We start from the raw sequence: 15600 nt of genomic DNA on the forward strand, positions 1-15600 counted from the left end.
GCACAATGTGCGAGCCAGACCATTGGCTTCAAAAAGCTGTTTAACTGTCACTAAGATGGAAATTTGCTGCAGCCAGGCAGGAGGCTGAATGGAGGAAGTGTGGTTTGAATGCAGACAGCCTGTGTTATATCTGAGAATAAAATATAGGGCTCTTTAATTGTATTCCAAATTTTTATTTTAACCCGTAGCTGTCGTTTTTGTGGCTTTAATGGGAATGCACAAGTGTGATGTTGCTCTTTACAATTGTATTTTGCGAATAAACACCTGTGTGATCTAAATCTTGTAGGAATGCTTGCATCATCTACACAGTTATAAACTGAGCCTGATCTGTAAATCTGTTTCCGAATTCAATGTCTCTCTCAACCATTGTATTTTAAGAATGAACTATGGGAGTGGTGTTGCAGGGAATGAGGTAGTTGATTCCTTAAACAAGTATACAAAGAAACAAATTGTGAAAATCTCTATTCATGTTGCCCTTCAAAGAGTAGAGAAGAGAATGGATAATGCCCTTTAGCTTACAAGTTGTGATCAGTGTTTTACATTGAAAGAGTGTATTTGTTACATTTGTGAAGACAATAGGCTCCATAAACAAAAAACTGCACAACTTAAAACTTGCTCAAAACTGTGGGACAAAAATTAAGCTTATAGGAGAAAAGGTATTAGAATATTCTATCTATCTATTTTTATTTTGAATTACATTAAGAGATTAGTAAGTCAAAAACGTAAGAAATTAGTGTCTTACAGGCTTCCTGTTGCCAAAACATGCTATGCAAATAATTGCAAGTTTCCAGATTAATTATCCTTTAAATATTACTTAGATAAAATGTGGGATTTGGCCATAATGGCAAAACTAACCATTTATATAGGGACAAAAGAGTGCAGACTATATAGTAGTGAGATAACTTCATAGTATACTGGAATCTTTTCATTGAATAGTATAAAATAATTTACTAAATCCAAATGTAGTTTGATTTTAATTGTTTTGCACCAATTGAGTAAATGAGCTCCTGGCCCTCAGGGAACAGGATTTTCCCTTGAGGCCAAGGTGGTTGACCTGGAGAAGCAGAGAGGGTAGTGCTTGCTGCCTTTGGGGACACTGTATTTTGGTGTGTCCCAGTTCCAGGATGATAGCTTTCCTGCTGTCATGGAGAATGAGTGTCTTGGGGAAGAAGGTCACCACTCTGAGAGAAGGAGGAAGTGACTCTTAAGAAGGGACTCATTCCTTGTGTGATGGGTAGTTATCCTCTCATGCCAAGGCTACTCCTCCAGAAGGTTGAGAAAAGCTGGTAGTGAGTGATTATGTCTTTAGAGACACAGGAAGCTGGGTATGTGATGGGTCTGCAGACCGCAGGATTTGCCTGCTTGGTGAGAAAGTGGTAGGTGTCGCCTCTCAGCTAGATAGCCTGGTTGATATGTGTTGGGGAAAAGACACCAGTTATGGTGCAGGTTGGCACCAATGACACTGGGAAATGTAGTTGTGATATTCTGGAAGCAAAATATAGGCTTCTGGGTTGTAGATTGAAAGATGGCTTTCTCAGGGATGCTGCCGGTTCCACATGCAGTGCCAACTAGAATGGCACAGCTGTGTAGTCTCACTGAGTGGATGAGACAACGACGCCAGTTGGTGAGGGTTGGATTTGGTGGGCACTGGGGAACATTGGGAGATAAGCTGGGCCTGCACAAAAGGGATACGTTGAGATGACCATGCTATCTCTGCAGTACAGGCTACTGGAGATGCCTCTCCCTGCCTTTCCATGAGAGCATTTACAATCAGCATTCTTGTTACCTTCTGAGGGTCGCTCCCATTCATTGGAAGAGAACATTCCCTTGTCTTTTAGAATGGTGATTAGGAAATCCTGAACGTTAAACCTCCCGAGGTCTTATTATCCAGTCAATTTCACGCATGCATGTAGAGTTCAGTGAAAATGGGAATGTGCAAATGATGCAGAAATTGGACCCATGGAGTTTCATACTTCTAACATGGAGCTCTTTCTATCTAAAGCATGATTGGCTTTTGATTCTTTAAACTAGAAAACTCTGCTTTGAAATCAGTGGGATTCAAGAGGCTGCCAGAATAATAGAAGCTTTGGATATTTTGCCTATTATCTCTTTTTTTAAAACATTTCAACTGGTAAAAAGACAATGCTGGATGATTTTTAATGTTTAGCATTATATATAGAAGATGTTTCCATACTTCAGGTGTCAATCGCACCAGCATTTGAAAATTGCATTTGATTTCATTTTGATTATTCATTGGCCAGACCCAAGTACCTGCTTCACAGCAGTAAATCACATATCAGTCACAAGCCTATTAAATCCTTTGTCTTAGGGCTGTCAGACATTAGAAATTTCAACTGATGAATTGTCTGACTTTTATCTAGTTAAATTCAAATACCTGCACTGGGAAATCACAGAAATGTTGAGGATACTAAAGGGCAAGTTCAGTTATTTTTCCAGTTTGGGATCAAATAAAAGCCACTAATTGTCATTAGAAAGCAAACTTTAATATTTCTGTGTCCTTCACAGTATATTGATAAAGCCCTAACAGCTGGGTACTAGGTTACCATCTCCTATAGGATTTCACTCAGGTTTTAATATGTTGTAAGAAAGGCCTTTCTGTCCTTTTCCCACCAAAGTCTGAAGTGCATTTGGTAGGGATCTAGTGACTGAGCCCTGGCTCTGAGCCCTGGCTGGTGATCTTCCAACGAGAAATATATTTTTATTCATGCAGTCTGTGTACATAGTTACTTTATATATGTTGGATACTGCAAATGTTCCTATAATAAATTTCATTTTCTTTTAAAGACACAAGTTGCGAATTATTTGTCCTTTTACTGTCTACATTTTGGGTATTCCAAGCTACACAACAAAGAACCACAGACTGAATATGTCAAACAATTCAACTTTGGGGTGTTTGATTTGGGTTATAGCATTGTATAATTGTGATTATTTCTAACCCCTGGGCATACACATCCCCTGGTATAGGGATGGAGGTGTAAGAAACTGAAATGAGACATGTTCCCCCACTGATGGACCACAATTCTAACCCAGAACCCTTCTGGTTTATGAGTCTTTGGCAAACTAATCAGTGATCCAGTTCAGTGATTTGGGATGAGCCTGGGAACACAGTGTTTTTGATACTGAGTGATCTTCCATACTTATTGCCACTTTATTCCTGTCATGTTTTGAGTATTAGCTATGACATCATGCCTACCCAACATTTTAGTTGTACTGTGATTAAAAAAAAATTTTTTTTTCAAACTTTCTTTGCAGAGACTCTTCTAGATGACTTCCTTCTCACATATACAGTCTTCATGACAACAGATGATTTGTGTCAAGCTCTGCTAAGGCAATATCCTTCACTGGTGCATTAATTTAATTTTCCCTAACCCACTTTACATTAGCTTTTAAATATGAGTCGTGGAGGAGGACCAAATGAACCTTCTTCATTTCTTAAAGCTGAGATTTAATGTTTCCTTGGTTGTGGGTTCCTTAACTTGGAATACTTATTGTGCTAAAAACCATCAAGGGAAGGAAGAAATTATAGATGTTTCTTGCAGAAAACGAAAAGTATTGCACTTGGTGTCTCAGTGGACTTCACTTTACAAAGACTGGTTACATGAAGATGAGCATCTTAAGCAATTTCTGAAGGTAAGTCCACACAGCTGCATTTCAGCACTATATGATAATGTCATTGATAAAGGTAAAGGTAAAGTGACCCCTGACCATTAGGTCCAGTCGTGACCGACTCTGGGGTTGCGGCGCGCATCTCGCTTTATTGGCCGAGGGAACCGGCGTACAGCTTCTGGGTCATGTGGCCAGCATGAACCAGAGCAGCACACACGGAAACGCCATTTACCTTCCCGCCGGAGCGGTAGCTATTCATCTAGTTGCACTTGACATGCTTTCGAACTGCTAGGTGGGGAGGAGCTGGGACCGAGCAACAGGAGCTCACCCCGTTGCGGGGATTCGAACCGCTGACCTTCTGATCGGCAAGTCCTAGGCTCTGTGGTTTAACCCACAGCGCCACCCACGTCCCTAATGTCATTGATATATGCTTGTAAATTGAGAAACAGATGGGAAGCGAACTTATTAAATGCAAAAACAACTTTACAAATACTAATAATTTAAGGGCATTGCTCTTTCTCTCTGAGCATGGGTGGTGGACCTTTTGCATGTGTGGCATGGCATGCATTGTGGGATTTATGATGCATCTTTACCACAGCAGGTGAATTTGCCTAGTCAGTCCCCCACTTCTGTCTGCCTACCCCATGTCGCCTTGCTGCGTAATGGAGAAGCCTGGAAAGATAAACCTACCAAGGCACTGGGGTGAAGCTGTACAATACTGAAGTGTGCTCTTCACTTGATTGCTACCATCTCAAACTCTGGACTGGATTTGTGGCATATTTGCCACTAAGGTTCACCACTACTTTTTGAAGATCATAATCATCACTCTGCCTCATGACTAACATTTGACTCTAGCACAATCCTCTCTGTTGGAGTGTTGATATTAAAGGGAATCTATCATGACTAAGATCTGCAGCTTATTTGATCAGAATGCACGAGGTGGTCTATTTTTGTGATCTTTTATAAGTTTTGTAAGTGTGTCAGCATTATTGAAGCATCAGTGGCATTTATGACAAGTGTACCACCATTCAGATAAAACTGATCATCCCATTGTTGGGGTATCTGTTTGGAAATACATTATTAAAGGAGTTAAGACTAGGCTATGTGGGGAAAGAATCTTTCTTTTGAAAAAGATCCATCTGTATGCACATTGTAGTAAGGGAGAGTGAGAGACAGGGACCAAGACTCCTGCTGAGCTGGAGCTGCCCAGAACTTTATGCTAAAACTAGCTCAGGAGCTAAACCTAACATGGGGAAGGACTGTAGCTTGGTGGCAGGGCATCTGCTTTGCATACAGACGATCCCAGGTTCAGTACCCAGGATCTCCAGAATCCTGGAGAACCACCGCAAATCTATATACACAATACCAACTCGGATGGTTCAATAGTCTGACCCAGCATAAGGCAGCTTCCTATGTTTCTATTGTTGTTTTGTTTTATTAAAGGCTTATAAATATAAAGAGATCTGATCCTGAGATTTGAAATTCATTACTGCATTCAAGACAGTATAAGTACAGTCTACTATTTGTTAGTATTGCTGTTGTACTTTCGATTGTTGGGCGACAGAGCTGTGATGAATCTAGTATTACACCTAGGAGAGATGCTTGGGAGCTTATGGCAGGCTTTAAGTAACATCCTGAAATGTCACTTTAGAATGTTTGCACTGACTAATGAGAGTTGACACTTTTAACACCGTTACTTAGGAAGGGTATGGAGACTGCCTCTTAAGGCATCAGCTATCGTTGACTGGTGGATGTGTTTTAAACAAATTATGCGCTGAGAGATTTTAGCTTGAAAGCATTGGTGCAGTTTTGCTTTAACAAGCTAACAACTGATTTCCTGAAAGGGGTGGTATGATGTTTTGTACTTTAGCCATCAGATCAATTTGATTGATTGATTCTCTGTGTGTGTTTCTCTCTCTCTCTCTCAACCACTCCTTACTTTCAAGACAATATACAGGAATGTGTTAGATGATGTCTACGAATACCCTGTGCTTGAGAAAGACCTGAAAGAATTTCAAAAATTGCTGGGAATGCATCGTCGTCAGTAAGTTGCTGCTTTGCTTTTTAAGGCCTTTTGCAGAGTTATAATTAGTTTTCAGTTGACAATTTATGCTTTTGTTACTTGAGTGAAGTGAGGCCAGAAGCAGCGTAAGTGTCATTCCATGCGTTTAATATTTGTTCAGGCAACTACAAAGGAATAATTTGATACGACATGTTTGACACATACAGCGTTAGCAGAAATAGAGTAATTCTGATTCCGTCACACTAATTCATCCTTCTACTATGACTTGTATTGTAAACAGAAGATTTGTAGCTAGTTGTTACATTAATATGTCTTTAATATTTGCAGTAGAGAGGGAATTGTATTTAAGAATTTAGACAACAGAACCCGTCGCAAACCCACGCACTGTGCTCTTTGGCCGACTGCTGTCCCAAACTCAGGCACAGCTGGCAGCAGACCAGAGTGAAGACTTTTCCGCTCTGGTCTGCCCCCCAAGCACTGCGCCCCCCAGTGCCTCGCTGATGGGCCGCAACTGCCACCCACCCTGTGGCTGGGTAAGCAGCCATTATTGATTGCTCTATATGGGAAGAACCTTTGAGGTGGTGGCCAATCCTTATCATTTCTTAAGTCTGTTGTAGTCACACCTGATTTCCTGTATTTTTCGAAATACAAGACGAGTGAATGAAATTATTTCACAGTTTAAAGCAAGTAATTGCTCAACAATGGTTGACAGTGTATTCCTGGTTACTTCTGTATTTTCCTGTTAGCTGCGCTAGTGGTTCTGAAATTTTTGCACATTGCAGCCTTCTTCCTTTTTCAGACATCCTGCATTCCTTTCAATTTTTTGACTGTGGTTACACCATATCCTAAAGCAGCTGACAAAATTGTGGACCTAAGTTGGAGATTTAAGCACAAATAACTGTGTGTTTTTTTCTTACAGGAGTGTGAGCTAAATACATTTGGCTCCTACATTAAGACATGCACTATGTTATATGATGCACAGTCATTAAAATTATATAATTGTTGAAAGACTGGATGTTAAGTATTGCCAAAGAACTTACTGGCTGAAGATGCGCTACGTATAGATTTTAAATAAACTTTAAATTCCTACATTGCTGGTTAGCACAGAATGCTGATCCATTTGGCTTTTAGGTGTGCAATGTTAAGATCTGCAGTTTTGTAAGAAAATTTCCATAGGAAAATAAGCACTTAAATCTTGTAAAATTATTTCTTGTCATATGAAACAAGGTGCTAGTTAATGACAAGCACTTCTGCCTTACATACAGTTGAGGTCAGTTGCAGCATCATGACTTCTCAGTAAACTGCAAGCTCATATCTGCACAGGTCGTACTGAATTCAGTAGGACTTATTTCCAGGTAATGCTACACTTGTTCCTTGGGCATAGCCTTTAATGTCCTCTTCTCTTTGCTCTTGTTAACGGCAAAGATCTGGATAATATCAACAGTTAGTTTTTGAATAGCAAGATTAATGTATTGCCTTTTTGTTTCAGCACTGTAGATGAATATTCACCTCACAGAAAGGTAATGCATATAATTGGTTACTGGTGTGTACCTTTCTTTTTTTTAACCGTCTAGTTCTTTCAATCAATAATGGCAAACGGCCATTAAATACGCTGTCCTGTAGAGGTAGCATTGCTAAAAGCATTTGTTCTTGACAGTTCACCTCTGCTTCTAGTCATGCAAGCTAAGCTAAAGTCGCTCTGGCATTATTAGTGTTTAACTAGTCTGTTCTGAGATGCCAGAATTCAGCAAAAGCCAGTCAGCATGTCCTTGCATGCTTCAAGTTAGACAGCTCTGAAACGGAGCAGATTTCAGCAAGCAAATCTGAAATAGATAATGATTGCAAATGTCAGGGGGCTCTGTTGGAATAGAGGGTGTTGTGTAGTGTGTGGGGGAGACAGAGAGAGAGAGGGAGGGAGAGGGGGTGGGAATGTTACCCAAAAAGAGGGAGAGAGAAGAAGATGGTATCCAAAAATTTAGGCTAGACTGTTGCTGTGGAAATATGATGCTGTGGTCAAGGAGGTCACTATATTAAAGTTTAGGGGTACAATACTCTTCAAAATATGACAGTGGAAGCATAGAAAGTAGAAAATAAGATTGTGCTGAAATTTATTACAAAACCTTCTTGCAGTTATTCTCAGAATTCTTTCAAATTTGTACTACTTCCACATGTCCAAAATGACAGCTCCCAGTTTATTTAGCCCAAACAGGGTGGGTGGATTTCTTGTTCCCTTTTCTTTCTTTTTTTTAAACTGCTCAACCATTTGCAGTCAGATTTATTTTCAATGTTTCAGTAACTGCATTTTGTTCATTTTTTCTTTTCTTCCACCTCCCTCCCTCATAGCATAAAGCCATTTTACATCAGTTCAGTCTCAAGGAGAACTGGCTCCAGAACAGAGGGACTGTGAATGAAACAGAGGAAGGTAAGCATAATGGATGCGGAGCAAAGGAAACAAGGAGGATGTCATTATACTATATTTCTGCATATATGTTGGAAATAAAGAACCTCTTTACAAAGGTAAAACCACTCAAAAGACCATAGAGCTATGAGTTGAGAAGCATCCAATGCAGTGAAAATAGTGCTTAGTCTTTTGTCAAATATGGCTCTCTTCCTATGAAAATGTAAAGTGTCAACTGCTACATTAAATTTTCTCCCAGCATCTATAATAAGGATAAAAAGAATCACATTATGGAGGTGAAAATATATAATAGTTTGAAAAATAAATTGGATATTGGGATCATTTCATGTATCTAGATTTCAACCTTTCAGGTGAAATGCCTTAAGAGTTTAATATTAACTCAGCTAAAGATGAAACCTGAGTTGTCAAATGATATGTTTGGCCTTTAACATGATTGATTGGGTAACCTGTGGCCCTCCAAATGTCCCATCATTCCTGACCATTAACAATGTTGACTGAGGCTGATAGGACAACTCTAATCAGCATGGGCATCAGCAGGAATTCACCGAGTGGTTACACAGCCTGGGTAGCGAAACCTGACCTCTGAAAAAGTTGTATTCCTTCATTGGTTGTCAATTGGTAGACCTGCTCTCCATCTAGTGGTGGATCTGGCGCCCAGATGACTGCTTTTGGCTTACTGCTGAAAACCTCAGTACTTTGTCTGGCTAATTTCATCTCCCCCCAACCCTTAATCAGTTGCACTGCTGCTACAATAAGCATCATAACCCCCCCTCCCGCCACTGCACTTCACACCTACCTGGGAAGCTTAACAATATTAGACTACACTTCAGCGTTTTCATATATATATATAAAAATAAAGGGACCTCTGACCATTAGGTCCAGTCGTGGCCGACTCTGGGGTTGCAGCGCTCATCTCGCTTTATTGGCTGAGGGAGCCGGTGTACAGCTTCCGGGTCATGTGGCCAGCATGACTAAGCCGCTTCTGGTCAACCAGAGCAGCGCATGGAAACACCGTTTACTTTCCCGCCGGAGCGGTACCTATTTATCTACTTGCACTTTGACGTGCTTTCGAACTACTAGGTTGGCAGGAGCAGGGACTGAGCAACAGGAGCTCACACATCCCGCTCCTGTCAGCAAAATGAGTATAACAACACTTTTCAGGACTGGGGTAACCCACACTCTCTCATCTATGGTCCTGCCTACTGCAGTTTGATAATGATGGGTGGTATCTGCATTGGCATCAACAGCATTTTCTAAAACTGTTTTTGACCTGAGTTAGAAAGAGCTTTAGTTTTTCCTACTATCTTTTTTTTTTTATTTGATGCACTGCTCCCCAGTCACAGCTACACTAAGATTCTGGATATCTGAATGGTTTTCTATAGTGCACCAATCACATCTCCGCCAACTTAATACTGACTTAAGTTGCTTAAAAACAAACCAAGATAAATAATGGGTATTCACTCTAGTTTCCTCTCTGTGTAATGAGCCAGATCTGCTTTCCGAAATTCCAGTCATTGCTATGAATTCATTCATTGGCTAGAGTACTTTTCTAGCTCCCCCCCCCCAAAAAAAAACTCCCCCCAGCTGATTTATGAAAATAAAATGATCCAGTTAAGGAGAGAATGCTAACGGATAATGTTTCCCCAGCGTAGCTATCCTCTCTGAAGAAGGGTGTCCTTTGCATGAAGAACTAAATACTGTGCTGGTCAGTTTTATTGCCAGTAAAAGAAAAGAAAAGGACCTATGGACAGCTAAGTCCAGTCAAAGGCCACTATAGGGTTGTGGTGTTCATCTCGCTTCAGGCCAAGGGAGCCAGCATTTGTCCACAGACAGCTTTCCGGGTCATGCGGCCAGCATGACTAAACTGCTTCTGGTGCAACTGGTGCTAAACTGCTTCTGGTGCAACAGAAACCAGTGACAGAAACCAGAATGGTGGTGCTGTGGTCTGAATCTGCGCAACAGGAGGGTGAGCACCTGTTCATCTGTCACAGCTCCTGCCAACCTAGCAGTTTGAAAGCACGCCAGTGCAAGTGGATAAATGGGTACCACTGTGGTGGGAAGGTAAATGGCATTTCCGTGCGTTCTGGCACTCATCACGGTGTCCCGTTGCACCAGAAGCGGTTTAGTTGTGCTGGCCACATGATCTGGAATGCTGTGGACAAACGCCACCTCCCTCAGCCTGAAAAGCAAGACAAGTGCCGCACCCCATAGTCATCTTTGACAGGACTTAACCATCCAGGGGTCACCTTTATTGCCAGTATAGCATTTTACACATTCAAATTGTGACTTGGTTTTGGTCTGGAAGCAATATTAGGGTTTTTTTTGTCCTTGCATTTTTCTAGGAAGGAGAAATGTGCCTGTAGGTCCATGTGGCAGCAGCTGTGGCTTCAGCTGTCGAGGAATGACTGTTAAACCAGATGTTAGCCAAAGCATCCCAGCAATTTGGAGATGTTGCACCCTTCAGTGAAATCTGCGTCTGTCTGTTGATTGAATTATTTTCTCTCTTTTCACAGTTTTTTGTCGTGTGTATATAACAGAACATTCTTATGTCAGCGTAAAAACTAAAGTATCCACTTCAGCTCAAGAGATCTTGAAAATTGTAGCAGAAAAGCTCCAGCATTCGCAGGAAGACTTGGCTCTGGTGGCTCTTTCATTCTCTGGGGGTAAATTATTTTCAGCTATCAGTAGACCCAGTTTTATTCTCCTTCATTTTCTGTATCTTATCTATAAAGAGAGGGCTGGCACTTTCTAGTGCAAGGATAGGGCTGTTCCCCTATGGGTCCACAGCTGGATGACCATAGTTACAATAAGGAGCTACTTAGCAGAGAGGAGTTTCCATGGCAACTGCTAATTCTTTGGTACTGTTGGATAATGTATTTCCACATCAGGTCTGGATTGCAAAGGAGTGTTCTCGTGTTCAGAAACATGTTATAAGGTTTGCCATTAAGAGATAAATCTCCCAGTTCATAATTTAAGCTTAACCTGAGAGGTAGCTGTAAAAAGGGAAGCGACTGTGAAAGAGATATTTCCCATTTGGACTAGCTGAAGTGTATTTGTACATGGAGGAAAGAAGGGGGAGGAAACTGAAAAATATGACTTCTGGAAAAATGTATGTTTTGTAAGACAATGTAAGTAATGGGGTTTCCTGCCCTCAGTTTTAAATGACCCCTGCCTAGAGTCCACACATCATTGTGAGAAATAGGTTTTCATATTTAATTCTTAAAAAAACAACAACCAAGGCCCAATTACCTGCCCCTTTTGGGGGGGGGGGAATTAGACTACTGCTGTTGATATGTTTGACCAGCCTGGCTTTGGTATTTTACAGTAGGATTTTAGAGTCCCTGGAAATGTGCTTAATTTTGTTACATAGTATTATACAAGGAAAATGCATAGAAAATGGTTAAACTGAAAATGTGATGGGGTTTATCAAAAGGCGACTGAGTAGATTCAAAGGTGCTCCTCTAATGTGCCCAACACACAGAGACTTCTCTGTTTTAACATGTTTGCTATTTACTGTTTTCTGCCCATATTAATGAGGCACTTTTGCTGCATAAGCCTCACAGCAGTAGGTCAAGAGCCATTACACCCATTCAGTTCAGGGATGTTAAGACAGGAGACTGACCTGAAAGCAACAGGAGCAATGGGAGATTTAGTTATCATCTGCCAGTAGAGGAGTAGTAGTAAGTGAATGAGATTGGGCTGATAGATAAATTCCTGGAGAAACTACTCTTAGTGGTTTCAGAAACTATAAGAAGCATATATGTACTTACTCACGATAGATACAGTGAATTCTGACTGTAAGAATGCATCTTGTTCTGCAAAATATGTCAATATTTCTGTTTTTCTTCTATACTAAAGAAAAGCATGAATTACAACCAAATGACCTGGCAATCTCCAAATCCCTTGAATCGTCGGCTCGTATGTTCGTATTTCGGAAGAATCTGACAGATACTCTGGTAAGGTTGTGTGTGCAGGGTTCCAAAATCTTCTGGTTTCCCTCAGTACCCAAAGTAGCTGTGAGTTGTAAGGTTGTACTAAAAACCATGCTAGGTACCTTTATTAGGCCAACCAAAGTGTTCCAAAATAATGTGCAAGCTTTTGAGTTCCCTAGAACTCTTCATTGGACTAGAATAAAGCCTCGGAAGCGAGAGAGAAAAAACAGCTGGTGTTGAAGCCTTGAGACTACATCAGCTGAGAGTCTTGAGAAGGTAGTAAACAGCCAAATGAGGCTCTATCTAATGTGCCGGCTTCATCTAATGTGTTTTCTTTGTATGGCTGTAAAAAGCATTTAAATTGCACAGTTAAATCCCATGGACTTCGCGTCACAGTAATCTTTTTACACAACCTTTACAGCCAGGGAAACATTATTAGAAAATGAGATTAATTATTTTTACCAAAGCTTTATAGAGATATGTTTTATCTATACTGTGAATTTTGTTTTAAGTGACACCTGCACTACTTGCATCTTAAGACGGGTAATTCAGCCAAATGGAAACTGGCATTTCTCATTGAGGGAGAGGGCATTCATACTAACTGCTTTGGTGTTGAATACAAGCCTTTGTCTTAGAAGAAAATATCACTCATATGCTGTGTATACCTGCTAGGAGTTTGGTGTCATATCAACTTAAGAACTAATAGATAACAGCTTTGGTTTTACTCGCTTTGGAAAACAGATGCAATCTAAATGTGCACAAGTAACAGCCAATCTCACCTTTAAGGGACAGCTGTTTCATTTTCTTTTTTAAAAAATGTCTTCATGTCCAGTGTGCCTAGAATCAATCATTTTTCACCGTAGATTTTTTTAATGAAGTCTTCTATCATGGATTCTGAATGGAACCATGTTTGGCACTCGTACTATAAAATATAATGCATTTGTTTTCTGTTGAACATAATAAAACATTTTACTTGGAACACAAACCTCGCTGGTGTAGAAATTCAGTTCATAGGCCAAACACATTTGAGATGTTGGTTTCAGTATAGCTGTGTTCAGGCATTATTAGCAATGACAGGATCTGTCCATTTTTGTTCTCTCGGTTTCTAATTTTTCCATTCTTAAATTCAGCTCTCCACATTTTGCAGAAATTTGGGGTTTATTTTTTTTTAATCCTCATGAAAACTCTTATTTATTATTAGCACAGTAATATTAAAAACAGCCACAATAATAACAACAACCATAACAACAACAACAATTTCATTATTTATAATCTTGTGCATCTGGCTGTGTTTCCCCAGCCACTCTGGGCGGCTTACAGCATATATAAAAACACAGTAAAACAACATATTAGTGTGAATTTCTTCTAATAAACACTTTCAAACTACAGTTTTGACTAATGCACACATTTCTGCAAGCAATTTCTCCTAATGCATTTTTGCATGTTATTTTCACTAATATATTTGTTTTTATGCACACTTTCCCAGTATATTTGCATCTTTGTAAACATTGTTTGGCTGACGAAGTTCAAAATTGCAAATTATTATCAATCAATCAGTCAAATTATATATATATATAAGTGCAGTTTCAGAGGATAGTTGTTTCAATTAATTATCATATTTCAGAAAGTGCGAAATTGATCAATTCGTCTTTAAATGCATACTCCATCTTGCCCCTTCCTCAGGCATTATGTCTGAGTCATAAATATTAGTGGGAGCATGGGGCATAGGGCCATGTGTACCGGTTCTGTCCCCATTGCCCGCATAAGCACTCTTTCTACCCTCTCAGCTTCCAACCTTTCTGGCTAGAGTAGAAACATCTGAAGATGAATATTTACCTGCTTTCACTTCAGTGCATATATAACCCCTGCATGATTGGAAACACTGTGCCTGATCACACTGAGGTTTCCATGAGCATTCAGGTGAGCATGAGTAGAAGTCCCCTTCAGATGTTCCTTTTTCAACATAGGGAAACAGAGAGGGCACAATATGTGTGGCCTGATGTCACTTACCTGAGCTTGTATTTTCTGCACAAGCTTTATGCCTGAACTGGGCTTATGGTTTTCTGTGATGTGTTTTGGTTGGGGTGTGTGTGTGTGTGTGTGTGTGTGTGTGTAATTGATTCTTAAGAGTGGTAGAGTTGCCCAATGCAATAAGAATGCATTGATCTCCTTAGTATTGAAAGCTAATTCAGTCTTAGAGCCCATAATTCTTTCAAGGCAAACAGTTTAGACAAGGTACTGAAAAAACATTGCTTTATGGTCAAGATTTCAATTATGTATGCTTGTTCAGGAACTATTTCAATCTGTTATTGATTTAGAACCCTTTTGCTGAAAATGAGGAAGCCCAGCAAAGGTCAGTGAGAATTCTGGGAATTAACACGTGGGACATTGCTTTGGAATTAACAAATTTTGACTGGAGTCTCTTCAACTTGGTTCATGAGGTAAGGTGCAATGGATGGAAATGCTTGCTATAATTAATGCTCAGTTCTCCAGTTTGGGCTGTTTCAACCAAATGTAATGCCTTCTTTGGGGAATCTCATAGTATGCAACTTTCTGTGACCAATACAAGGACAGGATACAAATGTGTTAAACTTTGAACCAAAATTCATGTGCATAAGTAAAATGCAAAGTGTCTCTCATTGCTTAATGGAGCTAATTTTTACTGCCACCCAAATTAATTTTAAAAATCTAAATTACTTGAGACTTGGAGGAACTAAAAAGGGCAGAGTTCACCAGGCTGTCATTAGTTCCCATACTGAAACCTATAGCAGCAATTAGTGGATGCCAAGTTGGAAACAAACCGTTCTTGCATTTTTCATAACTATGTCCAGGAGGATAATTGCTGAAAATCTCCCAAGATTACTTGAAATTCTGGACTTTTTCTGAGCTGCTTGAGGTTCGTTCATAAATTATTAAAAGGAGTTGTCTGGCCAAGTATCAACAGTTACACTTTTCAGAATGGTTAAATTCTCATTTGCATTTTTTAAAAGCCTAATTACTCTTTTAACTGTCTTCCAGCAAGAGCTGATATACTTCACCTTCAGCAGAAAGGGCAATGGGGAAAACACTGTGAATCTTAGTCTTCTGCTTCAAAGATGCAATGAAGTTCAACTCTGGGTTGCTACAGAAATACTCCTTTGCAACCAGCTCTGTAAACGTGTACAGCTAGTGAAAAAGTTCATTAAAATTGCTTCTCAGTAAGTTTCAACCAATGTGAATGTTGAATTCACATTCAGTCTTTTAAAACTGTACTTAAGGATAATGAAATGATAGAAAGGTGTGTTGCTGTTCCATGAATTTGACTAGTACTTTGTGATGTGCATATAAAATGCTACACGAGGCAAGGACAGACTGTTTTGTCTTACACACACACACACAAATTTAATAATGTGAGCTTTTCACAGCCGAGACGCAGCTGGGACAGCAATAGTATAGATTGTTCAGACTATAGTGGAAGATCAAAAAAAAAGAACCGGCGGGTATTAGAAGTCACCCCAGAACTGGCCCTACTGAACATCTTCCAATAATAATGCCCACTTACATTATAAAGAGCTCATAACCCACCTACTCTCAGCAGCCAGAAGCATCCTAACCAGACA

General features: G+C 40.0%; 1 protein-coding gene across 6 annotated transcripts in view; it reads left to right on the top strand.

Annotated features, from left to right (window-relative positions):
* RAPGEF5 (Rap guanine nucleotide exchange factor 5) overlaps positions 1 to 15600 on the top strand; it is a 131513-nt gene that overhangs the window by 96762 nt on the left and 19151 nt on the right. For all 6 annotated transcript variants that reach the window (XM_083405378.1, XM_083405377.1, XM_083405380.1 and 3 more), the window contains 9 exons: positions 3274 to 3352; positions 3507 to 3651; positions 5574 to 5671; positions 7140 to 7170; positions 7994 to 8072; positions 10583 to 10732; positions 11928 to 12025; positions 14320 to 14442; positions 15020 to 15198. In XM_083405378.1, coding sequence (XP_083261504.1) covers positions 3274 to 3352; positions 3507 to 3651; positions 5574 to 5671; positions 7140 to 7170; positions 7994 to 8072; positions 10583 to 10732; positions 11928 to 12025; positions 14320 to 14442; positions 15020 to 15198 — 982 coding nt within the window. The remainder of the gene's footprint in view (positions 1 to 3273; positions 3353 to 3506; positions 3652 to 5573; positions 5672 to 7139; positions 7171 to 7993; positions 8073 to 10582; positions 10733 to 11927; positions 12026 to 14319; positions 14443 to 15019; positions 15199 to 15600) is intronic.

The sequence above is a fragment of the Podarcis tiliguerta genome (genome assembly GCF_965153285.1).
Source record: "Podarcis tiliguerta genome assembly, chromosome: 12".
NCBI classification, from domain to species: domain Eukaryota; kingdom Metazoa; phylum Chordata; class Lepidosauria; order Squamata; family Lacertidae; genus Podarcis; species Podarcis tiliguerta.